Source organism: Nuphar pumila, chromosome 2 (assembly GCF_984573655.1).
Source record: "Nuphar pumila chromosome 2, dmNupPumi1.hap1.1, whole genome shotgun sequence".
Lineage (NCBI taxonomy): Eukaryota > Viridiplantae > Streptophyta > Magnoliopsida > Nymphaeales > Nymphaeaceae > Nuphar > Nuphar pumila.
This window is the reverse complement of record NC_143250.1, coordinates 1,123,742-1,150,570: the sequence shown is the minus strand read 5'-3', so window position 1 is coordinate 1,150,570 and position 26,829 is coordinate 1,123,742. Positions and strand designations below refer to the sequence as shown.

General features: G+C 38.8%; 1 protein-coding gene across 1 annotated transcript; it reads right to left on the bottom strand.

Annotated features, from left to right (window-relative positions):
* Positions 1 to 5,227: 5,227 nt before the first annotated feature.
* Positions 5,228 to 24,865, bottom strand: LOC149844388 (uncharacterized). Its single transcript, XM_089997196.1, has 5 exons — positions 24,697 to 24,865; positions 24,432 to 24,529; positions 22,423 to 22,522; positions 20,926 to 21,108; positions 5,228 to 5,496 (listed from the first exon to the last, which is right to left on the bottom strand). The coding sequence occupies exons 1-5, from the start codon at positions 24,751 to 24,753 to the stop codon at positions 5,374 to 5,376; spliced, it is 561 nt and encodes a 186-aa protein (XP_089853322.1). The 5' UTR covers positions 24,754 to 24,865; the 3' UTR covers positions 5,228 to 5,373.
* Between the last annotated feature and the right edge of the window lie 1,964 nt (positions 24,866 to 26,829).

The window sequence follows — 26,829 nt, the reverse complement described above, 5'->3', positions numbered from 1 at the left end:
TTTAAAATAACGAAATGACAATCCTTCTTTGTTTTAAATTACTCCTTTAATGGGGGAATTTCAACTAATTAAATTTTTTGCAGGGATAAGGGCTATACTTGATGCATTCTTATATGGCACAATATCAGGGAGGGGGACCTCGGAGATAATCTGAACCTCCTGCCTTTTGCATGAAATGGCTGCTTTCATGACGGAAACCACTATTTCCACACTGAAGAACTGAGCACTTTAGTAATACGCCAAGCAAGGACTTGCAAAATAGATGTAGGGGGTAATTGATGCAAATTATCTCCCATTTGTAATCATTATACAAACAGTAGAGGCTAAATAACGTTAAGCGTGCTTATGAGGAATATAAAAAACACAATATATAGATAAAAATTATCTAATAACAATTTTATTCTATCTTTAGGGAACACAATGAAATGGATTCTTCATCAAGCTTCAGTTTTTAATCCATCATTAGATAAAAGTGCAACTTGTGTTGTTGTAATCACTTCATTTTGAACCCTCGTTTAGGCAGATTTTGGTTTGTGTGTGTGTTTACTTGCCCAAGTTCCCATCCTCTAGAAGGCGTTTATGTCCTCAATTCCCACCCTCTAGAACGTGTATGTGCGTGCATGCGTGTGCAATCACATTAATTGCACACACTTTAAGTGTGTGTTGCTGCACCGCCCTCTATCTCCGGGATACAACCTGTCAGCTGTGGGGCCCAACAGAAGATGGAGGGCAGATCAGGTGCGGCAGCAAACTAAAGTGTGCATTGTGATTTCATTGTTCTGCCATTGTGTGTGTTATATACTTCCCCGCTTCCCACCCTCTAGAATGAGTAAGATTCTCTATTTTTACATTTCTTCGAATCAAAAAGACACCCAAAACAAGTGGCTATCCATTTACACAAGAAGAGGAAAGAGAAAGGGGGGAGACAATTGGATACCTTGTACGGTCACACGTTAGCATGATTTGCCACGTGGCATCCCGCCTCCAATGTGAACGCTCATGTCGGCAGTCAAGTGGCATCCTATGTGGCACCATCGATGAGAGATGTTTTTTTTTCAAGAGAATGGCTGGTTTGTTGCCAAGTGGCAGCTCGGGGGCGGGCCCCACAAGATATGGCAGAAGAGGTTGCACGAATCCGGTGATAGTAAGTGATTCTCATTGACAACCCATGTGCGAGGGGACCCTCAAAGTTTTGCGGTGACCTCATGATATTCCATGCGAGGCCAAATTGCCACAGTACGTACTGCATGAATGGGTCGGGTCCACGACACCTTGGACGGTTCTCAGACTTGAACCGCTCATTTCTCTCGCTACGCATCCTTTGGATAGGGACTTGCTCCTAAAACAAGCTGTTTTTTAGTCTTTAACAGTATTTAGAATTCACTAGAATGACTGTAAGTGGGCCCCTTACTTGTCAGGCCTCGCTAAATCTGAACAAGGTCATGATACGGATCTGAGTGGATCATCCATCTCACATCCAGAGGGAAGTTGCATCAGACCCCACAGAGCCAGGTCCGACTAAACAAGGGGCAAAATCCATTTTCTAGGGTTTTGTACATAGGGTGTATTCTAGACAAGGACCAAATCAGTGGTAAAAAGAAAGGCTAATAAGGAATATAGAACATGAGAATTGCGAGCTACTGTGGCATTGAGCTAAGAACTCTATTTACCACCGTTGCAAGCTGTAAATATAAGACATTAAAAAAAAATCCTATAATCCTTCATCTTTTGAGAAATTAGTTGAACGCGAACACCGTTCTATACTTTTCTGCTTTTCATCTAGGGAATTAAAACATGAGCCCTACGAGGACTCACTCTTTAGGTCCCCTAGTTTAGACCATCTGAGCCTTTTATTCTTTATCTTTTTCTTCTTTGAGTAACTCAATCGATGTGTAAGGAATGTAACCTCCCATTGGTTTCTTGTACTCTAATTCCATTGCAGGTCTCTCTCTCATATAGATGCTCACCACTTTTCTAGCTAACAGGACTTTTGATTCTATAAGAATTGACTCTTGGATTGTCTGATTCTGATAGGCAGGTAAGTTTTTATAAGATTTAAAAAACTGACGGTTTAAGATTTTTTAAATATTCAAGGCTTAAAAAGTCATGTTTTCTCAAAAAAACACAATCCAAGTGTTGTTTCTTTGTAAATCAACCATGCCAAACACGTCTGTACAGTTGGATTTGAGTAAAACATGGGAAAACCCCTTCGAAAGCCTGATTTACCGCACAGTTAGCTAGAAAAGTGGTTAGCAGCTACTGTCCTCTCTCTCTCTCTCTCTCTCTCTCTCTCTCTCTCTCTCTCTCTCTCTCTCTCTCTCTATATATATATATATATATATATATATATATATATATATATATATATATATATATATATATATATATATATATATATATATATGGGTAAGTGCTAAATGAATTTTTCTACTCTTTTGGTTTTTTTTTTGCAGTTCCAACCCCATAAATGTGTTGGGCATAGTCGATTTACAAAGAATTCACACCTAGATCATGTGTTTTCATGAACAAAATGATATTTGGAGCCTAAAAATTTTACAAAGATTTTTTACCGTTGAGTTTTCAATCATTAAAAAAACCCACCCATGTGTCCGAATCGAACACTTCAAGAGCTGATCCCTATCAAATACACTTCAAGAGCTGATCCTTATCAAATCAAGTACATAGATCACAGTCTGTACGGTCAGAATTTAAAAATAAAAAGGAAAAAACATGAAAAACTCATTTAGCACGTACCCATTACTCATATATATATATATATATATATATATATATATATATATATTCCCACAAATCTTGCATTCAGAATTTGCTCAAGAAGAAAAAATCTCATGAAAAATCAAGATTTTTTATTTTCTTGGAAAATAATAGTCTATTTAAGATTTTCAAAATTAAAAAAGATTATGTATAAAAGCACAAAGTGGAAATCATTGAAAATATTAGAATGTGTTAATTTGAGATAAAAGTGTGATATTATGGAAGTGGGTGATATTTTTATGAAATCATTGATATTTTATTGGTTTCATATTTTTATAAAATCATTGATATTTTAATGGTTTCTCAAAATATTGTGACAAGATCTCTTTATTTTCAAAATATCACCAACATTTGTGACACTGACACAACCCTGAAGGAGTTGCAATGTTTGACTGTTAAATGAATTTCAAGAAATAGCCAAACTCATGTTTAGCTATAGTTTTGGACAGCAACTCCAATGACTTGGGCAAATGAGTCTGGTTCTTCACTCGTTCAGTAAACAAACAAGGGATGAAGTCACAGAAAGCAACGGCGACTCAAGTAAGAATTTCTGAAGACTTGCATCTCAGGCAGCAGAAGTTGGGGAAACTCATCAGCCTAGCAACAAGGAATACACAGAATTGCTGCTTAGTGAAAATAACGGAAACACCATAAAAGTCACTGTCTGCTTTAGACAGCACTGATAAAGTCCTTTCGACTGTAGGAGGCTCACAGCACAAGCATGATGATTCGGGACATTTCTGAAATTTTATCATTGGTCTTCGCCGACAAGGACCATTTTTGTCCACAAAAGGAAGTCAAATATTTGGTCAAGATGAATAATTCTTGTCTACAGTGCAAATATAGGAAGCCATGCCTGGACCCAGCTCAACACAACAAAAATCTAGACTTCTTTCATGAGTCATGTACAAAGGTTAAAAGCAAATGGAAATTTGTCAATTTGTGGAATAGTAGGCAAAAAAGTTTATGCGGCATGGACGTTAACAACTTCATCACGTCTTCTTACCCTAAGGAAATTATTGAATGTCATAGCTGCTGCTGCTGATACTGATTGTCACATCAGATATCTTTGAGAAAATTTTAAAGAACACAGTTAAAAATTAACCGTTTACCTATATTTCCAAAGTGCAGCGAACATGTCTTTTTCTTAGCCAAAGGCTGCTTAATTATGGTACTAGTGACAATGCTTGGAACCACCATTACAGTAAAGTTTCGTTAGTGGCAAGAAAGTACCGTAACATTATTTACATACCAAATGACGCCTTGAACAGGAAACTCTTAAATTTTTAACACTATCAAAATTTTCACTTTGTCTTTATAAACTAACCAAGAAGTGGATACAACAATATTCCATGCATACACAGGAAACAACAAAACCATGAACAAGCTTGAATGAAATCCTATAAAAGCCCGGAAGCCACTCATCTTAGTTCAAAACCACACTACCAGTCTAGTCTGCAGAGAGAGAGAGAGGGTATAATAATTTGTTGCAAACACACAACCCTAGGAACAACAGCTCTGTGCTTCATCAAGAGTTTTCAAATGTGTCAATTCTGTACACTTATTTTGCACCTTGTTCAGAAGATATTTTACATATCAACATGCTTTCTTGGTTGCATCTCCACACTGTAACCCATATTAGACCACTTGCATGACCATTCATTGGTAGATGAAATCACATTCTTGCAAGCACACACACTTGTTGGAATCTGTGAATGATCAAAGCAAGCTTGGGAACACAAATCACCAAGTACAATTAGACAGTCCTTACCGTCACAAGCTATGTCACAGGGACTCTTCAACTAGGTACCGCACCCGCACCCGATGTGGTCAACCTGACCCTGGGTGCAGTCAACGCACCCAGGGTCATTTATGACCAACTTTTAGACTTTATATATATATATATATATATATAATTTTTTTATTTTTGCCGCACCCGCACCCACACCCATGTGACATAGGTCACAAGGCAATGCACCTGTAGCGGATAAGGTCACTGTCCTTGAGAACTCATGACCGCTTGACCCTACTCAGGGATATTCCAATTTATTCCCATGTTGTTTCCCCTTATATGCTATTCCTAATGGGGACCACACAAAAATGGTGTGTCCTGTCAGTCTAGGCCCGTCCACGTGATATAGGCTTGACCAGCCATTCTGATCAGCACACAGGTTGTATCTGTGAAGCTGCCCAAACAGTGATCGAAGGCATATGTTGTGAAGACAATTGCTTACATTAGACTTGTTTGGTATGCATTTCAAATCAGAAAAAAGTACTACACAGTGCCTGTTTGTTTAAGGATTCTCTGGTACCTGGTTACAGGTTCCTTTGAAAGGAGTTCTAATCTTCCTGTCACATTTTAATATAATAATGACAATGCTTTGACAGTAATCATGGTCCTTAAAAGGGGAACTGGGAAAAGGGGAAAATATTCTTTAGAAATATTGCAAAATAAAAATAAAACAAACTAAACTCTAAGAAGAGTGATCAAGTCATCCTAGAATGATGTCTTTGTTAAATTTCATGTTGTTACAAAACTAACAAAACATAGAATTAGAATCATTGTACTTTATAAACATGCACCTGCATGTTGCAGATCTATTCATCATCTTTGTATGGATATTCCTCTGGAACTTGCTTCAGAAGTTTCACTCTGAGCTCATATGCGTCATCTCCACGAAGCATATCACGAACCCATGTAACTTCAGTTTTCATCGATACCTGTAACATCAAATGATCAAGGTTCACATTTCTATATGAGCGCAAGACTGAAAATAGCTTGAAATTATTTCAAAAGTTTATACCAAAATAATAAATATGAGAGGTAACTGTAATAATACTCAAATGATCAATATATCCGTCAACCTTAGTCTTACATATGCACATATACACCCACATATATGAAACTATATTTGGTAGACTCGACTGCACCGTAGCATCCAGCAGAAAGTCATGGTTGCAAGCTGACTGATCAGCCTGACCCATGAATGTTTTCAGTGTGGTTCATTCATTAGGAATTACAGTTTGGATTGAGTGGTCTCAACATAAAGACATGACCTTTCCAACTGTGAAACTTCGGTGCATTGTGGACCATTCATTATTGAAGCTCTTAAAAAAACTGCATAGACAATATAATTAAACAATTCAAAACATCCTCTTTTTACTAGACAAACCATGTAGACCATATCTGTAGGGATTGATCCAGAAAAAAGATCAAGAAAATGTTCAAAATGGGTGTTTTCTACTGTAGGGCATGGTACTAACAAGTGTAGCCAATCTCTCTCTCTCTCTCTCTCTCTCTCTCTCTCTCTCTCTCTCTCTCTCTCTCTCTCTCTCTCTTGTTAGAAAATAATACATATATGTATATACTTGTATTTTTGTTTTTATCTTCTGTAATTTTCTTTTTTTATAATTTTCCTTTTTTCTTCTTTTTGTACTTTTTCTGTACACAGTCAGTAGCTCGTGTACAGTGTAGTCTGACTCTGTACCAGAGTTACTGGAAGCGCCTAGGTATACGGGGGCATTTCGAAAGTGCGAAACATCACGCTTCTGAAACGTGCAGGGAAGTGTTTCCCTTTTGGGGAAGCGTGCTTCCCCCACGCTTCTCCCTTTTTTTATTTTTTTCCCTCTTTTTTTCGCTTCCTAGGTCGCTTCCGAGACGGATCATGATTCGCTTCTAAGTCATCCCACGCTTCCCGATTCCTAAATTTTTGAAAGTGCCTTGCTTCCCGCTCCCGCTTCCTCGACTGACAACCATGCTCTGTACACAAAGAGTCGTTGGGTTGAAGCCCAACGGCTCTAATAAGAGCCGTTGGGAACAACCCAACGTCTCTTCATTAGCGGCTTTACTTTATAAATAAGGGTGTTTTAAACCCATTGATGTATTAATAGTTGAAGGGGTTTTGTCCCCTAATGCTTATCAATACACTGCATTTGAAGCACTTCTCATCTTTTTGTGGCGTAAAGCATTTGAATGCTATTTTGTGCTGTGATATATTTTGAGTGTTTAAAGTATCAAGTTATTTGAAACTCCATTGTGTGTAAGGCAAATTCACATGGTATCAGAGCTTGGTGCATGATCAAATGTGCATTGGTGGGTTGCCTCGAAAAGTGTGCTTATTCTCCGTCGTGGTGGTGATTTTTCCTTCTCTTCTAATTCACCATGGGTGAATTTTTCTCACACAATACAAGCAACTTCAACTTTATTCCGTCATTTAAACTTGAAGGAAGCAACTACAACATTTGGGCGGGACACTTGGAGACATTCATCAAGGGTCAAGGTTTGTGGGGATTCCTAAGAGGTATTATTCTTGAACAACAACAACAACTACGCCTTCATCCCAAAACAATTGGGGTCAGCGATATGAACTAAAAAAGAAAATCATTCTGGGTCTTCCACATGAATCCTTCTCCTCCAATCATTTTTATCCAATGTCATGTCCTTGTGAGGTTCAAAGCATTCATATCCTTTCCTATCATCTTCATCCAAGTCTTCCTAGGCCTACCCCGACCTCTTTTAACTAATATATTTTCCCATTTCTCCATTATTCTAACTGGAGCATCATTAGGCCTTCGCTGAATATGTCCAAACCACTGTAAACGATTCTCTCTCATCTTATTTTCAATGGGTGCAATGCCTACCTTCTTACGTATCTCCTCGTTCTGAATCTTATCTTTTATTGTATTTTCACACATCCATCTAAGCATACGCATCTCAACTACACTCATTTTTTGAATATGATGTCTCTTGGCATCCCAACATTCCGTACCATATAGTAAAGTGAGCCTAATAGTCGTCCTATAAAACTTTCCCTTTAACCGCAACGGCATTCTACGATCGCACAACACTCCAGTTGCACTTTTCCATTTCAACCACCCAACCTTTATCCTATGATTTACATCTCCATCAATTTTTCCATACTTTTGACTGATAGATCCCAAATATTTGAAACAATCATCCACCGGTATTTCTTGCTCACCAAGCTTCACTACACTCCCATCACTACTTCGTTGCTTACTAAACTGACATTCCATATATTCTGTCTTACTCTTACTCAACTTAAAACCTCTTGCTTCTAATGTATGTCTCCATAATTCTAACTTAGTATTAACCTCAGCTCTAGACTCATCAATCAAAACAATATCATCAGCAAACAACATACACCACGGAACATTTTCTTGAATTGATCTCGTAAGCTCATCCATCACTATAGCAAATAGGAAAGGGCTTAAAGCAGATCCTTGATGTAACCCAACCGTTATAGGAAAATTGGTTGTCACCCCTCCACAAGTGCGGACATTGGTTACTACTGAAAGTTTTCCAATGCTCAAATCCTTCCACGCGTGAAAGCTGAGAAACAGAGAGAGAGAGAGAGAGAGAGAGAGAGAGAGACTGCAGAGAAAACCGATATCCTTAAATTGTATGTGGGTCGGTTGCTCTAATCCCTTTATATTAACATACTAATACAAAGATTAGGGTACTAAAATACCCTTATTACAAGAGAATAAATTACATAGTGCCATTAATGAAATGACAATAATCACGGGTCTGGATCTCCCGACCCGTGACCCGTAACAAGGGATACACTTCTTTTTACCCTCCCTCAAGTTGTGCATGATCTTGAACCATGAACAACTTGTCTTTTAACATCCAAAATTTGTCTTTTGTTAACCCTTTTGTAAATATATCCGCCACTTGATATGTAGTTCGTACAAATTCAGGCTCAATCTCTTTCTCTTCTACTTTTTGTCTCACAAAATGCTAATCTATTTCAATATGTTTGGCACGACTGTGATGGATTGGATTAAAAGACATACTAATGGCACTCTGGTTGTCACACAAAAGAAGTGATCGGGAGATCGATTCCCCTACTTCTGTCAGTAAGTGTCTAATCCAAGTAGCTTCAGCAGTGGCGGCTGCCATTGACCTGTATTCAACCTCTGTACTGGATCTGACAAGAACCTTTTGTTTCTTACTACTCCAAGAAACCAAATTCATCCCAACAAACACACAATAGCCGGATACTGATCTGCGTTCATCTGGATCTCCCGCCCAGTCCGCATCAGAATAAACAATGATCTCATGTGCATTTTGCCCATTGGTCTTTTTCTTATATAAGAGGCCATCCCCAACCATTCCCTTCAGGTATCGAAGTATCTGTTTAACTGTTTTCATATGCCATTCACATGGTGCATGCATAAACTGAGATACTTGATTCACAGAGTAAACTATATCAGGGCGAGTAAAAGTGAGGTATTGTAACATACCCACTATGCTACGGTACTGTGTGGGATTATCAAATGGATCCCCATCTTGAGAGCTAAGCCTTTGATGAAGAACACTAGGAGTTCCTAAGAGCTTGTAGTCTTTCATACCTACTTTATTGAGAACATCAATGGTATACTTATGTTGAGTGAGAGTCATCTCTTGAGGGGTACTGTCGACTTCAACTCCAAGAAAGTATCGTAGTTTGCCAAGGTCCTTCATTTTGAACCTCTGATTCAAGAGATGTTTGACTTCTTCAATGTGCTCATTGGAATTACCAGTGATGATAATATCATCTACATATATCAACAACAGAGTGACTGTGCCTTCGTTCTTAAATATAAATAAGGAGTGGTCAAAAAGAGATTTCTTAAAACCATATTTTTGTATTTCAAGAGAAAAACTATCGAACCAAGATCGAGATGCTTGCTTCAATCCATATATCGCCCTTTTTAGTTTGCATACATATTTTGTAGGATTGCCTTCCTCGTAACCAGTGGGTTGTTCCATGTATACTTCTTCTCTCAAATTTCAATGAAGAAAGGCATTCTTTACATCAAGTTGGCTAATAGTCCATTGATGTTCAATAGCTAAAGAAAGTATGACTCTGATTGTCCCCATCTTCACCACTGGACTAAAAGTTTCATCATAGTCATGTCCTTGCTCCTGTGTAAAACCTTTGGCTACAAGTCTCGCCTTGTATCGCTCTATAGTCCCATCTGGTTTATACTTTATTTTATACACCCATTTTGAACCAATAACATTTCTGTCAGGTGGTCTTGGTACAACATCCCACGTACCACATTCATGTAAAGCTTCTATTTCCTCATTCATTGCTTCAATCCATCTTCTGGAATTTGATGCTTGGGAGAACGTTGTGGGTTCATCTTCTTTACTCAAGGCTGTTAAAAAGAGTTGAAAATCTAATGGGAAATTTTCATAACTGACCCATCTTTCAATTGGATGGCGAGAACGAGTGGATCTTCTAGCATCAACGATGTTGGATGTAGAGGATGTGTCCATTTCTGGATTAACTATGGTGGACGGCTCTCTTTCTCGTCGAGTGTAAAGAAGACCTTTATACCTTTCTGGATTCAAAGTTGGGTTTGTATTTTCATGGGCAATCATATCATCAGTGGACACCTATGTCAGATGGGTGCGGGTGCGGGTGAGGGTGCGGGTGTGGGGATTCGGCACTTCCAAAAAACCTGGGTGCTGGAGTGCGGCAGGGGCAAAAAAGTAAATATATATATCATGTATAGTGTATATGTATGAATGTCAAAAAAAAAACGTGTCAGACTCGTGTCAGACACGTGCCCTACACGTGTCAGATACGTGTCGGGGGTTTGGTCCGCTGTGTCGGGCCCGGATCCGGGTCCGAACCGAACTCGAGCCTAACCCGGACCCGGGTTCTCGAAGCCTCGAGAACCTGCATCTTTTAAAAGACGCATGTGTCTCAGGCGAGGGGCAAAAACCCTCGCCCCTTCTCTCTCCTCGCTCGTTCTCCTCTCGCTCCTCCCTGCGGCCACCGAGCACCGGCGACTCGTCGTCGGCCACCTGTTCGCCTCCTCTCTCAGTCTGGCAGACCGCCCGACGACGCAAGCACCCCCCCTCTCCGTCCCCTGTGTCGCAGGACGTCGACGATCGAAGCCGACGGCAGCCTCCAAGCTCCGGTGATCCCCCACCTTCGCCGCCTGTGTCCCTCGTCGTTGCCGACCTCTGAGCCTCTGAGCCTCTTCGCCTCCCCCTCTCTGAGTTTGGCAGACCTCCCGGCGGCCACCTGCGACATCAGCAGCGACCTCCTGACTGGCGATCGGCTGCGCCAGAACCCCGACGTCGGGAAAGTCGGCGCCCCTTCCACTGAGCCTCTCTCCCTGTTACATCGGCGGTCTCGTTTCTTCCGGCCACCTGACGTTTACAGCTGTCGGTGACAGCACCGTCGTTGTCCCCCTCTTTGCTATGGTTGTCGTGGTTCCCGATGATCGCCGGCGTCAGTGAGCAACCCCGACGACCCCGTTGCTGCGGCCTTTCGAGGTGAAAAACCCTCCCCTCCTTTTCTTCTCCTTTGTGAGGAGTTGGTCGACAGGGGGCTGAGCAACCCAATTTTTTTTTTAATTCCGCAACCCATTTCATAGGGCAAAATTTAAAAAAAAAAATCCAAAAAAAATGACCCTGGGTGAGGTCAACGCACCCAGGGTCGGGTTGACCGCACCCGGTGCCGCACCTACATCCACGTCGAGTCGCGTCGACGCGGGTGCGGCACCCTGCTAGTCGAATCCCTGTGACATAGGTGGACACAGATTTCTTATCCTTTTGAGTACAATTTGAGGGGTAGACATCACTAGCTCCGGAGAAAAGTTCATAATTCAACCAAGGATAATAAGTCTAGATTTTAGAATTTGATTCTGAAGAACTAGTACATCGACAATCAAAATTCAATTCATCGAAGATGATATTTCTTGATATTCTAATGCGCTTGCTCACCGGATCATAGCACATGTACCCTTTATAGTCATCAGCATAACCCACAAACCTGCACTTCAGGGCCTTGTCCTGAAACTTATGTCTCATTGAACTATCAACGTGAACATAGCATAAACAACCAAACACACGCAAATCATGGTAGTTGGCATGTGTACCAAAAAGGGACAAGTAAGGAGACTTGTTTTCCAAAATAGTCATGGGCAATCGATTTATCACATGAACTGCATAATGAAAGGCCTCTGTCCATAAAGTAATCGGAAGATTACTATCATGCATCATGCTCATCGCACTCTCAACAATATGGTGATGCTTCCTTTTAGCAATCTCATTCTGTTGAGGTGTGTGTGGGCAAGACACTCTTTTCCTTATCCCGTTACTTTGAAGAAAGTTAGTAAAGTCAATGGAAGAAAATTCACCTCCTCCGTCACATTGGAAACTAAGGATGTTTTCAAAAAATTGTTTTTTGACAAAGGAATGAAAGTTTCAGAACAACTTGAAAGTCTCAGATTTGTGTTTCATGAAAAATATCCAAGAATAACGAGAATAATTGTCAACAAATATAAGATAATATCTAGTTCCAGATATGGAAGCAACTAGGGCAGGCCCCCAAACATCAGAACAGATAATTTCAAAAGGTCTTGAAGCTCTTTTATTTATAGAATGAAAGGGTAAGACATGACTCTTACATAAGAGACAACTAGAACATTTGCTGTCATTGACATTTATTCCTAAACTTGACTTGGGAATGAGGTTATTTGAAACAAGTTTTTCAATGAAACTACTATTGCAATGACCTAGACGACCATGCCAAAGATTTGGCTTATTGATTTCAGAGACACTAAAAACACAGGTAGAATTCTCAGAAGGCAATGATGAGTGGAGCTTCAAGTTTGGGTCTGCAGGGCGAATATGTGCTGAAGGATCTTCTTGAAAAACATACATATTGCCTTGTCGTTTTCCTCTAGCGAACGTCTCCTTCGTGCAGAGATCCTTGACAAGAACAGAAGAGGAAGTAAATTCAACTGAGGCTTTGATATCATCAACAAGTTTAGAAACTAAAACAATGTTTTTCTTGATGTTAGGAGCATAAAGAACTTTTGAAAGGTTGATAGAAGATTCGGACAAAGGTATAATGGAGTTTCCAATATGAGAGATAGAGTGGTGTGATCCATCCCCAGTATCTATACTACTTCTACCAATGTAAGGAACAAGTTTTAGGAGCTTACCGGCATCACCAGTAACGTGAGTCGCTGCGCCAGAGTCCATATACCAAGTACCTTGCTCATTCTGTTTCAGATTCAATTCTGCTAAAGCTGACAACAATAACTCCTTTACTTCTTCGCTGGTCCTTGTACTGTCTGTGCCTCTTTTTGCTTCAGTTTGTGTCGATTTTCTTTTATTTTAGGGATTGAACCAACAGTTAGCTTTGATATGCCCTTTTTTATTACATAGAAAGCAAGTAGGAATTGGCCTCTGTCTTTGTGGATTGGTATATGTGTTGGGTGTAGGCAATAATCCACGACCTCCTTAACCACTTCTCCCTTGTCCTCCTTTTCCCTTGATATCATAGCTTCCTCGTTCTCGTGCATAAATAATCCCTGTAGCAAGAACTTCTTGTGCCCCAGTATGCATAGATGATTCTTCAGAAAATCCCTTTAGGTTCATCTCATATTGTAATAATTTTGCACGCAAATCTTCAAAGTTGGGCAGCTCAGGTAAACATAACAAGGAAGTAACAATCATATGATATTCGGGTCTCAATCCACTAAGAGTTTGTTGTACCAAATCTTTATCAGTTACTGCACATCCAACAACTGCTAGTTGATCTATGATAACCTTCATTTTGTTCAAGTATTCCATGATGGTCATGGAATCCTTTCTTAACATTTGAAATTCTCTTTTAAGAAACATAATCCTGGCCTGAGAAACCTGTGAGTATGTCTGAACAAATCTGTTCCAAAATTGCATGGCAGTGCAGTCATCTGGAATTGCTACGAGCACCTCTTGTGACAGTGTAGATGTAATATAAGCAACTAGCGCTTGGTCTCTTTTCATCAAAGCTACAAATTCAGAATTTCTAACATATATCGTAGTAGATTCTCCTTTGTTGTCCCTTTCTTCTCGTGATATGAACTCGGGAGGAACTGGAACAGATCCATCCAGATGTCCGGAGAGATCCTGACTCCTAATGAAAGGTATGATTTGCCTCTTCCAAGTCAAGAAGTTACAATTGTTTAATTTTTCAGACACGAGTTGACTGAGGAAGCTTGAAGAAAGGACCGACTGAGTAGGAAGAGAATCCATGTTTCACAGTATTAAGAGTGTGTCCAGCACAATCTGTCTATAGTTTATGTAACTCTTTTTTTTTCATAAACTAATTCAGGTCAACGGCTGATTTAAAACAGATATTGAATATCTATCAGATTTCTAATTTTCAGAAGAGAATGAATACTGAATATGAAAACCCCAAAAAAAATGTGAATAGGAATTCACACTCGGTATTGACGCAGTGCTTTCAAGCTAAAAGAGATAAAATGGTAGAAATGAGGGTAACGTCAGATATGCCTGGTCAGATCTGGTCAGGGATGTAGCTGGATCAAATAAGACCCCGATTACGTGATTAGATCACGCTCTGATCGAAAATAATAAACAATATATATTGACGACAGATTGAAGAATGAGAGAAGGGATTCAATGAAGGGGTTGAGATCGAAAACCTGAACTGACTTAACTCAGATAAATTAGAGAAGAAAGTTTGATCAGATCTTATTAACGTCAGATCTGATCGAGATCAAGAGACAAAGAAAAGATAAGGTGAGACAAATCTGATTAACCTCATATTTGATTACCGTCAGATCTAATCGAGATCAAGAGACAAAGAAAAGATAAGGTGAGACAAATCTGATTAACCTCAGATCTGATTAACGTCAGATCTGATTAACGTCAGATCTGATCAAGAAGAAAAATGAGAAATAAATATTCAGACAAGGTTGAGGAAACAGACAGAAGAAAAAAGAAATTTTTTTGACTTAGAAGAGAAAATCGAGAAGAGACAGGTCTTTCAGACGTACCTTTGAGATTGATTCCAGGTCCAGCTGTAGCATAGCTCTGATACCATGAAAGTTTTCCAATGCTCAAATCCTTCCACGCGTGAAAGCTGAGAAACAGAGAGAGAGAGAGACTGCAGAGAAAACCGATACCCTTAAATTGTATGTGGGTCGGCTGCTCTAATCCCTTTATATTAACATACTAATACAAAGATTAGGGTACTAAAATACCATTATTACAAGAGAATAAATTACACAGTGCCATTAATGAAATGTCAATGATCACGAGTCTGGATCTCCTGACCCGTGACCCGTAACAAGGGATACACTTCTTTTCAACTACTCCTTCATACATATCTTTAATTATACTAATGTACTTGAGAGAAACACCTTTCTTCATCATTGTCCACCAGAGAACATCCCTAAGTACTCTATCATATGCCTTTTCCAAATCAATAAAAATCATATCAAATATTTGTTCCTCTTTATATCTCTCAATAAGTTGTCTAAGAAGATGTATAGCTTTCATAGTTGATCTTTCAGGCATAAAACCAAATTGATTCTCCGATATCATGACAACCTTCCTCAACCTAGACTCAATCACCCTCTCCCAAAGTTTCATAGTATGACTCATGAGTTTTATACCACGATAGTTTGTGCAATCTTGTATATCACCCTTATTCTTATATAGAGGCACCAAAGTACTCTTCCTCCACTCATTAGGCATCTTATTTGTCCGCCAAATCTTGTTAAAAAGATTTGTTAACCATTCTAAACCTTTCTCTCCCAAGCATTTTTAAGCCTCGATAGGTATACCATCTGGGCCAACTACCCTTCTTGATTTCATTTTCTTCAAAGCCTCTACAATTTCTTTCTTTTGAATCTTGCGCATGAAGTCACGATTCATCTCATGAAAAGGAATTGAGAAGTCTCCAAGATCCTGAGCATGACTTCCATTAAATAGCTTATCAAAATAATTTTTTCATCTCTCCTTAATCTCCTTATCTTTGACTAAAACCCTTTGCATTTCATCTTTGATACATCTAACCATACCCAGATCTCTCGATTTCCTATCTCTCATCTTTGCAAGCCTATAAATATCCTTCTCATCCTCTTTGGTATCCAACTTGTCATAAACCTCCTTATATACCTTATCCCTCGCGTTTCAAATTACTTTTTTAGCTTCCTTCTTTGCTATCATATACTTCTCCAAATTCTCATTATCACGACTCTTACTTAGATTTCTATAACACTCTCTTTTAACCTTATTAGCCAATTTGACATCTATGTCACAGGGATTCGGCTAGCAGGGTGCCGCACCCGCATCGACGCGACTCGACGCGGGTGCGGGTGCGACACCGGGTGCGGTCAACCCGATCCTGGGTGCGTTAATCGCACCCAGGATCATTTAGGTCCATTTTTTTTTGGATTTTTTTTTTTAAAATTGCCCTATGAAATGGGCTACGAAATTTTTAAAAAAAAAAATTTGCTGACAACTGCTGTCAGCTGCTGATGGGCTGCGAAATTTTTCTGACAGCTCCTGCCTTTTCAAATCCTTTTTTTCCTAAAGGATTTTCTCTGCTGTCAGCTCCTGCCTTTTCAAATCCTTTTTTTCGTAAAGGATTTTCTCTCTCCCCTTTATATATATATATATATATATATATATATATATATATATATATATATTTATTTATTTATTTATTTTTACATTTTTGCCCCTGCCACACCCCCGTACCCGGGTTTTTGGAAGTGTTGAATCCCCGCGCCCGCACCCATGTGACATAGTTTGACATCCTCGTTTCATCATGATGTATCCTTACCTAGCGGTGCACCGCCTTTAGACTCACCCAATACCTCCTTAGCCACCTTTCTCATGCCACCCGCTATCTTATTCCACATTGATTCTAAATCATCTTCGAGACACCAATCAACTTCCTTAACTACCTGCTCTACAAACATTCCTTGTTTAGCTCCTTTCAGTGCCCACCACTTAATTCTAGGATCTATCCTATGTTTATCCCTTTTGCGGCATTGTCTAATTCTAAGATCTAAAATTAAGACTCTATGTTGTGTAGCTACACTTTCTCCCGGTATAACCTTACAATCGATGCAGCAACCCCTATCTCTCTTTCTAAGTAAGAAAAAATTTATCTGACTCGTATTAACCCCACTTTTAAATGTTACTAGGTGAGACTTCCTCTTCCTAAACCAAGTGTTTGCTAAGATCGTATCATAGGACAAACCAAAATCTAAAATCCTTTCTCCACTTTCGTTTCTTTCTCCTATATCATAGCCTCTATGCATACTCTTAAATCCATCCCTACTAATGCCTACATGTCCATTAAGGTCACCGACGATGAAAAACTTTTCTCCATAAGATATCCCTTGTACTACTCCATCTAAATCTTCCCAAAATTAATGCTTAATGGAATCATCTAAACCTATTTGAGGTGCATAAACACTAATAATATTAATAATATTCGTACCTAATACTAATTTAATAAGTAAAATCCTATCACCCTTCCTACGGACCTCAACTACATTATCTATAAACTCACAACTCATAACAATCTCTACTCAATTCTTATTCCTATTTATTCCTATATACCAAATCTTATATCCCCAAGGTTCTATCACTTTTGCTTTCTCACCTACTCATTTGGTCTCTTGTAGACCTAATATCCATCTTTCTCCTACGCATAACATCTACTAACTCTACCAACTTACCAGTTAAATACCCTATGTTCCAAGTGGCTAACCTAATTTTATGATCTTGAACTATCTTCTTTACCCCCACCCGTCCAACAAAGTGAGGGAACCCTTGCCTATTTGACACCACACCCGGGCGTCGGTGTGACGCGTCGCTTATGGGCGACGACCTAGCAACCCTTGCCCATTTATCATTGCCTCTGGGCCTATAGAGTACAGCGCATCGCTCAGTAGGGAACGCCCCAACGAAATTCTCATATTGGTTCATATTCATAAGGTGTGACTAAGTTTTTATGTTGGCTGTCACTGGCCTACCGCAACCCTCTTCCTTTATCCGGGCTTGGGACCGACAGTGTATAACTAAACAGTTATACACAGGTGAAAATTCTAATATTTGTTCATATTCATAGGGTACTACAAGAAATGGGATTGAGACTAGTCTTGACGAAAGAGACAAAGCCATGGAAGAATACTAGAAGAAATTGGATAAATGAAAAATGAAAAACGCAAAAATTCTTTCATGAATGCTAAGTGGAGTGGAAACAAAATTTGCCTCCAACCTATTGTGCTACAAAAAGGCTAATGAAGCATGAGAATATCTTAGAGGTATGTTTTCCGAAAAAGATATGGCTCACAAGTATTATCTCCAAGAAAATGTTAGAAATATCAAATAAGGAGATAAAAATGTAAGAGAATACTTTATGAAGTCATCTTCCATATGAACCCAACTTGCCCAATTTGAACCCAAATGGGAAGGTAAGTGTATAGAAATGCGAAGAGTTCAAGTTAAGGAAGATAGACTCTTTGCTTTTGTCTATGGTTTGAGACCCGAGTCCTTACTATCATCTTCATCACCTCCTATTCATGACATTCTCACTAAGCTTAGTGGAGAAGAAACTAAGTTAAATATGAGTAAAAATGTTAGTGTGCTTGCTACTTCTAGTAATTGCCCAAAAAAGGATTGCGCACTTGCCGCATCTAAACCAGGACATTACATCAAGCCATACAAACCTTCTCATTTTAGTAAGAATAAAAGAGAATAAAAAATCATTTGCCATAACTGTAATGAACCTGGTCATATTAAGCCTCAATGTCCTAGATATAAATATAGGTCTCAAGAAAAACGTGTTGTCGTTGCACCATCAAAACAAGATAAGGATACTCTGAATCTCAAAGACCTCACCAAATCATTATCTCAACTAACGGATGCATTGCAACCATTACTCAAAGGATCTACCTCAGGAGCAGCCATTGCATCCTCTTCTACTCCTGGTATGTGCTCTTGGCTTCTTGATTCAGGAGCTTCTTTTCAGATGACCCAACATAAGTCTATATTATCCGAATGTTAACCTAATTCAAATGCATCCTTTTTTTCAGATGACCTCCAACTAAACTCAAAAAAAATAGGTGACGAAAACATACAACACAATCTGAGCAATATGGATAATGCATTCTGCTAATTTGTTACTATGAGTCTTGCAAATGAAATTTTGGCCCTAGAGATAGAATTAAAAGGAAAACATATTATTATGATGCCTTCATAACTGAAAGTTCATTCACAAAAAGTTTCATGACAAAAGTTTAAATCCATATTTTCTAAATGTTCCATACCATCCTGATTTGCAAGTCAAGTTTTATCAAGAGAGGTAAGGCATATAACTTGCTGACCATTGGCACTACGCATCAGAGGTGCAGCTTGATAAACAAGAAACGACAAGGGTGGCTAATCACACATTCCTTTGACTTGATAGAAAAAAGGTTGTCTCAAATGTTCTCAATTTAGAAGTAAAATTTAGTTTTGTTATAACAGAAACCATGTCTTCTTTTAAGCATAACCTATGTCACATGGGTGCGGGTGCGGGTGCGGGAGCGGGAGCGGGTGCGGGGATTCGGCACTTCCAAAAAACCCAGGTGCGGGGGTGCGGCAGGGGCAAAAATGTATATATATATATAGAAGGGGGTCGGGGGTTCCCCCGGCGCGGGTCGGGGTTCAGTTTTTTTTGCTGGTGTGTTTGTTTGAAGACTTGTTACCCACGTTCTGCTTGTTGTGTACTTTAGCTCAACGGGACAAAATTGATGAACTGAAAGGATTGGCAATCTGATCGACCCAGCCTGCTGCGTTCTGCTGACTGTCATGATTCAATCATGTCTGAAACTCCCTGGTCTTCACGAAAAAAAATATAAGCGAAAGGTTTGACGTGGTTTGTTGGAGAACGCGTCTTCACGAGGCCTACGGCGCCACTGGCACGCCACTGCCTAGGGTTCTTCAAATTTTATTTTATATACAGTTGCACACAGATGACAGCTAAAAGAAATTTATTGGATTTGACATGTGGAAAAGAGAGGTCTACACAAGGCTACGGCTAGAGCACCCATCTCGTCAGGAGAAAAGTGAATACTAATAACCACCAAGGCTCTACCACCACCATTATCATTTATTATGGAGAGAGAAAATCCTTGACAAAAAAGTATCTCGTTGGTTGAAGCATAAAGACTTCAAAAGGCTCTTGAATTTTGGTTTTAATTTTTGAGGAAGATGGATCATCATTTCCAAGTTAACAGTATGTTTTCCAACGCTGTGAATTAATTGTTTGGAGGCAGAAATAGCATGGGATGCCAACAAAGCTCGTCAGATGTTGTGGACACAAGTGCCCCTTTATAAAACAAGAGCAGCACAGCTGTCCAGAAATATTTTTTTTTTAATTATGCAGCCCATTTCATACTGCAAATTTTAAAAAAAAAAATCCAAACAAAAATGGACCGAAATGACCCTGGGTGCGGTCAACACACCCAGGATCGGGTTGACCGCACCCGGTGCCGCACCTGCACCCGCGTCGAGTCGCGTCGACGCGGGTGCGGCACCCTACTAGCCAAATCCCTGTGACATAGAGCATAACTTAAATCTTTTGGGGGTAAAATCACCACAAGAACTTCTATAAACAAAGGATATTTCAGATCCAATATAGTCTAAATAATCAGGAATATGAAGACACCAAGGGAGAAACTAAACTATGCTAATTTGTTGTTTGCTCTTTGCTTTTAAGTTCAGAAAAAATCAACCAAAATGTCAATCAGGCGATGCCATGATCTACAACTGCATCATTTCTAACCAGTAACCCAGCCACAAGCAAAAGTAATAACCAAGTCATCACTTCAGATTCTATTAGAATGGAGGTATCAGTTGCAATGCACAATAAGGACTACAGGTTACCATCCTCTTTGGAAGACCACCTGCTCAATGGTTTCATTTACAATGAATAAACAAATGATGTTTGTATACAAGCATTCCAAAATTTAGTGGTGCAACTGCAAACCTTGCACCAGTATGCATCATGTTCTAGCACTTTATGTATTTTCTGTGGACTCACTATGTAAAATTTGTACCTAGACTTTCAACATGCCCCTCTTGAACAAGTTTCTAACTTTCTTACTATGCCAAAGCAAAAAGTTAAAACCATGTAACAAATACTGATCTACGGCAAGCAGAAACCATACTTAAAGTCAGGTCAGGGACCTCCACAGCATTATAACACATTAACGAGTTTATCAGGCATGGAATCATAAATGCATGTTAAATACCAAGCAGACAATATTATAGCCTGACATAATATGCAAGGAGAAAAAACATGAAGGTTCATAACTCACCATTTCTAGTGCTCCTCGGACAACTCCGCTTAAGATATTACAATAATACAGACCTTGGCAGGTATCAGGAAGCTCCACAAAGTCTACCAAGGGATTATCTTCAAGAATAAGACTGCAACTTGTTCCTTCGGAATCCCAATTAGTGACAGTTGCAGTGACCCCCAAAAACATTTTAAATCCTACCTGTTCAACAATATCAAAATAATATTCATGCTTCAAAATAAAAAGAAGGTACCAAAGAGAAGAAAGTACAACAATATGCTCAGGTACTGAAACACAGGGCAAACTCCTTTTGCAAGTGATGATATGAACCTCCAAAAAAGTTTGTAAAAAAAAATTGAGCATACTACCATTTTAGAGTTTCAACATGCCTTTTGATCCCAGATTTTAATAAGAAAAGAAAACAAACGCTTGCTCCACTCATAACTCACAAGATGGAACCAGCAATTGTGAGAAGAACTTTGAAAATTCAATGCATGAATAGTCAACCAATTTATACTGGTAATGGGCAATTAGAGGTGGACAGTGGTGGTGCATGTGCATATGTATCTACCAAATTTAAACTGATCAGGGAGTTAAGCATATACTGTAATGAAATACAAGAAATACAAAGAAATGCCTCTTAAAGGCTTGCAAAATACAAGTAGGAACACCACCAAGGACCACTTATGGGTCAAGAAAGAAACACAAGCACAATGTCACTAATGGGCAATACAAGAGCATAAAAAATATGTATATGTATTCCAAAGAAAGCTTGAAACAAGCATACCACAAGGGGATTAGTCCCCTTTATATAGAGAAGAGAGGCCATATAGAGCTCTTGGGAACCACCCCAACATCTATAAGTATAGTTGTTGGGGCTCAACAGCTCTAATGGCTAAGGACCATTATGTCCTTAGATAGAAATAAAAAGACAGAAACAGAAAAATAAAAAGAAAAAAAGTAAAAAGTAAAAATACTAAAGTGCCCCTAATGGACACACAGCCTATTACACAAAGTGAAATAACAACAATACCCCTAATGGGTATTATATATGCATATACAACCATATTATACACCTATATATGTACAATTTAACATATACAAGGTCAAAGACTCCCTAGGTCAACATCTTTAAGATCCAACTTCTCAAACTAGTCTCTAATTTTCAAATCATTGTTTTTTTAATGCAACTGGCATACAGCACCTACTAGATGGGAAAAACTCAGAAAACACGTGCATGTACGTGCATGAAAACACATGCACACATGCACGTACTGAGAAGAAAAATAAGGTAAAGTACAATAAATGAGATTTTGCCTCAAGTTAGAGGTCTGCATTAATGCCGCAAATTAGAGCTCATTCTCAAGAGGATGGGAGTATGATATTGAGTAAAAAGAGAAGAAGATGAAAGCAACACAATAACACAGGAATTACCACATAGAGTACACCTTGAGATAAATTACAATTTTCAAGCTATTGAGAGAGCACATCAAATGGATTTGAGTCTTGAATTACCTTTGCAATTACTTCTGCTGTCTCCTTGAAGTCAACACATCTGGAGACATTTGATTTTGCTAAAAAATCATCAATAAGACGAATTCCAATATTATATCCCCTGTAAAAGATGAGGTATCATCATCAATGCAATTCGGAGGCCAAAGAGTGTGTCAATTCAGAACTTGCAAAGACTTGGAAGAGAAAAATATATCCAGTACAACTCTTGTATACAAAAGTATATTCACATTTCGACCACAAATCAATCCCAAATAGATAAACATTTAGCAATTTATATACTACACTATGAAAGGAGGAAAAAAAAAAAGTTCCACTCATGGTATAAGAGAAAAGCCAAACACCATGAAAGAATCCTATTGAATAGTTGAAATTCAAATAATAACATGGTGGGCAGACAAATTTGGCAAGATATTTAAAAAATAATGTCATGATAAATTAGAATCTCATATCTTTAATTTTCTCAAGCCCAAAATAGCAGTAAGGCGGTAAGACCATAAACAGTTGCTGGCCTAGCAAATGCACCAGAGTCCCTTTTAGTTCAACCAGTTATACCACAGAAAACTGGCATGTTTAAGCATTTGGAGACTCACAACCATCACCACCGGCGCTACTGGCTATGGTGAGACCAAAACTGAGAATGTATTACACAAAAAAACTTGAAACTCCTATGCTGTACACCTATGTGATCAAACTGAGACCAAAACTTAGGATTCTTTTGGCGATGCTTTGTGTTCAGATATTCAATCATGTTGTATGAAACAGGATTAAAGTTCCAACCAAATCAGGAGCTCTCTCCTATGCTGTACACCTATGTACTATTACAACAAGCTAAAATATTGTTAACCCAAAAAAATACTGAACCATGCAAACTTGATATTGCAACTGCATTAAAGATTTGTATATCAAAAATAATCACAACATACTCAAAACATAAAAAATTTCAATATATCATGATTTAGTGAGCGTTAGTGCATTTTTTATAAAACTTATATACTGATATTTTTAGACAAAAAACATCTCAATACATAATGTTAAAATTTTTTATGACAGGTTTTGCAGGAATCTTCCCTCGAAGAAAAGGAGAAACAAAAAGATTACAAGAAAATCTGTATCCGAAAGTTAAAAAAGAAGAGAAAAGCCTAATTTCTATCCAACATTCCTCATTCCTTTTCCGCTTTCATTCATTTCCCTGTTTCTTTCCTTTTAGTCTTAGCATTTAGTTATCATGCATTCATCCCGATAACACCTTCCTCTTTTCTGAAGCCACTGATATATTCCTCATCTTTATATCATCATAATTTCGCCAACATTATCTAGGGCGACCGCAATAGGGCTAGGCCCCACTAAGTTAATTACTTGGAAGGGGAAAATTCTTCACCAATTAAAGTTCAAAACACTAATGGTACTTCTACAGGATGTACCATTTTCTCCTATACAGTTTCTTTAAATAGAACATGCAAAGAAATCAAACAGAATAGGTTGGTCCTACACCGAAAATTCCATGACCACTTTGGGCCCACTCAAAGCGTCCATCATTGCCTGGATCAAGCTACCCCAAAGCAACAACTATAGCTCCAAATTCTGCATACATAAAGTGCCAAAGAATTACAAAAGTACAAAAAACAACCCCATACCCTCGAGCTTCAAAGGCGCGACGATCACGGTCACGATCACAATTCCATCTTAAACTTCGACAATGCACCCATTTATCCAGATAAACAGTCTACATTAGGCCCTATTTCCCAGTTTTCTTCACTTTACTGAGAAAAATGATTGGATTGATGATTCGAGCAGTTGAATGATAGGACTACGAAAAGATTGATCTGCCAAAACTTAGGATTTACCAGTCGAAATTGGGACGCTTCAAATAAAAAACCCTAATCTAAACAAATAAGAAAGAACCAAAGCCCCATTCTAACAAGAAATCAAATTCCATGCAAATTTGAGTTGAAATCGAAAAAGAGAGTCAAAATAAGAGAGAAAAAAAGGGAGGATTTGAACGAACGCACATCTGATCGAGTTGCTTGTTGACCTCCTCCGTCTCTTCGAGATCCGTAAGAAGCTGCCGCACGATCGCTCCGTATGTGAGGGTGAACAACTCCGCGTTCTTCCGCCATCCCGAACCGAAAAAAACGCAAAAAACAAACAAGAAAAAAAGAGAAAGAAAACAACGCAGCGTTCAAGAACTTTTTTGATACATAGATTTCAAAAGAAGCTAAAAATTTTCGTCCGCCAAATCGAAAGAACGAATGAAAACCGGAAAGATTGAATTACCACGCGTTCGACGCTCGCGAACACAGCGTCCCCCGATCGAGAAACGAGCTTGGCCATGGAAGATCACGGTAAATTTTCGCGGGAGCTCCCGATCGGGAGTAACTTGCTTCTGCGAAGCTAGTTCTCGTTCGTGTTCCTGTTTGGTCTCGATCTGGCTCCTTCCTGGACTAGAGAAGAGTAAAAGAAGCGGAGAGGCTGCCAAAGGTTCGGATCTGATCTGGATTCAATTGGGTAAAGAGCTGATCCAGTTGAGGTGCCACTTTCAAGTTCGGGTCTCGGTTTGATGGTAAGGAACCGGACCAAGGTTATCTTACTGATGTTTTTGGGAGCGCAGATCAGGCGATCTGTCAAATCATGTTTGGGAGTCCGTGGGAGGAAGAGTTGGGATTTAACCGGAGACAGTTATATGACTTGACATTGAATATGGGCAATTGGCTCACGTTTTAGGAGAAGAAGTTGGAGGGAGGCAAGATTTTCAGTTGGGAATTAGCCAACTCCAACTCCTCCAAAATACCTATTTAGGAGTTATTTGCAACTCCTTGAATCAAAAGGATTTTGGTGGGTTTCTAAATTTTTGATGGTTCAAAATTTTTACCCATTTATGTCAGAAAATCCTATATTGTTATATTTTACCTCAGATTTATTTCAATAAATTCTATATTTTTATATACATATTATTTACATGTATATACACAATATATATGCCTACATAGTATATGGTAAACATTGGATAGTAACCAAGGTAAGAAACGAATAAGTAGAAATCACTCTTTTCTTCAAATTTTTTTTAAATTTTTTGTAGATCAACGTTACGGATGTGATCTACATGGTTTTAGTAGAAAACTTGTTTTGAAACATGTTATTATGATAAGTAACTAGGTTTTTAAAGGGGGTCCAAAAATCAACAGCCCACAATGTGCCAAAATTAGTTTAATTCAAAAGATCACATGTTTACATCAGAAAAATATGATTTAAGGCTTAATCCTTAGCAAACAAACCATGCTAAACACATCTATGTGGTTAAATTGAGTTAATACAACTTGCACCAATAATTTCTAGCTCATTAGTTTCTTACCTTCATTAGTAGCAAATATTTTATTCATAATATATATGTGTGTGTGTTTATTTATATACATAATATATAAGCCTACGTGGTATATACTTTATAAGCCCTAGCCTGACCCAAATAACATAGTACGGGTTCCCAAACATGGTGAGAAATCAGTAGTAGTTGCAAGCCTGAGTCAACAACTCCTCTCAAATCCATTTATCTTGAATTCCAATAATTCTACTTCCCCTGACTTCTTGCAACTCCTTCCAACACAGGTTCTCAAACAGAGTCTTAAGAAAGTGATTTAACATCTTCAACGTCCATTGCTTCATCCTACAAGGACCTCATGGTCCTTGTGTACATTGTGGATGATTGGATGCCATATCACTTTTTTGTCACTTATTTGCTCTCAGATTTATTTTGGTGGGGATGCAAGGTCGTGGTGAAGTCAAGTCATGCTTCACCTGACACCACACCTCTTTTTTTGAATTATGGGTCCACCTATGGATCAGATCTTACTTAGATTTTATAGTAGAGTCCCCAGATCCATCTATGAACCTGAAAACCTGTGGTACCATACCTAGGGGTGTCAATGGGTCGCGTTTGACCCATACCCAATCCATACGAAACCCTATGGAGTCAGGGCTTGGTGATAAATAAAAGGTTCAAGTAGACCTGAAGGGTCCGATTTATTTATAGAGCCTGGTATGGTTTGTGAATTTTCATACCAGACCTGAGCCCGACCCAAGTTTTGACTAAGATTCACAATTTTTCAATGTAAAAAAGGATACAAAATATAAATTTACCAGCTCTGGATCATGTAATCCTTATAGGATTCAGGTATGGTTTATCTTATAATGGGTTCAATTGGATATGAATCCAGACTCAATACCAGCATCTCAAATCAAGTATGGGCTTGGTTTCACCTGGATCTGAACCAAACCCAACCTGTTGACATCTCTAATCATACCCGTTATCTACCCCACCCAGTCCTTTAGGTACCAGCCAACAAGGTGCAATATCAAAGGAGGTGTGATCTAGTACTTGGGGATGCCTGTTGGATCAAGGCATCTCACACTAAG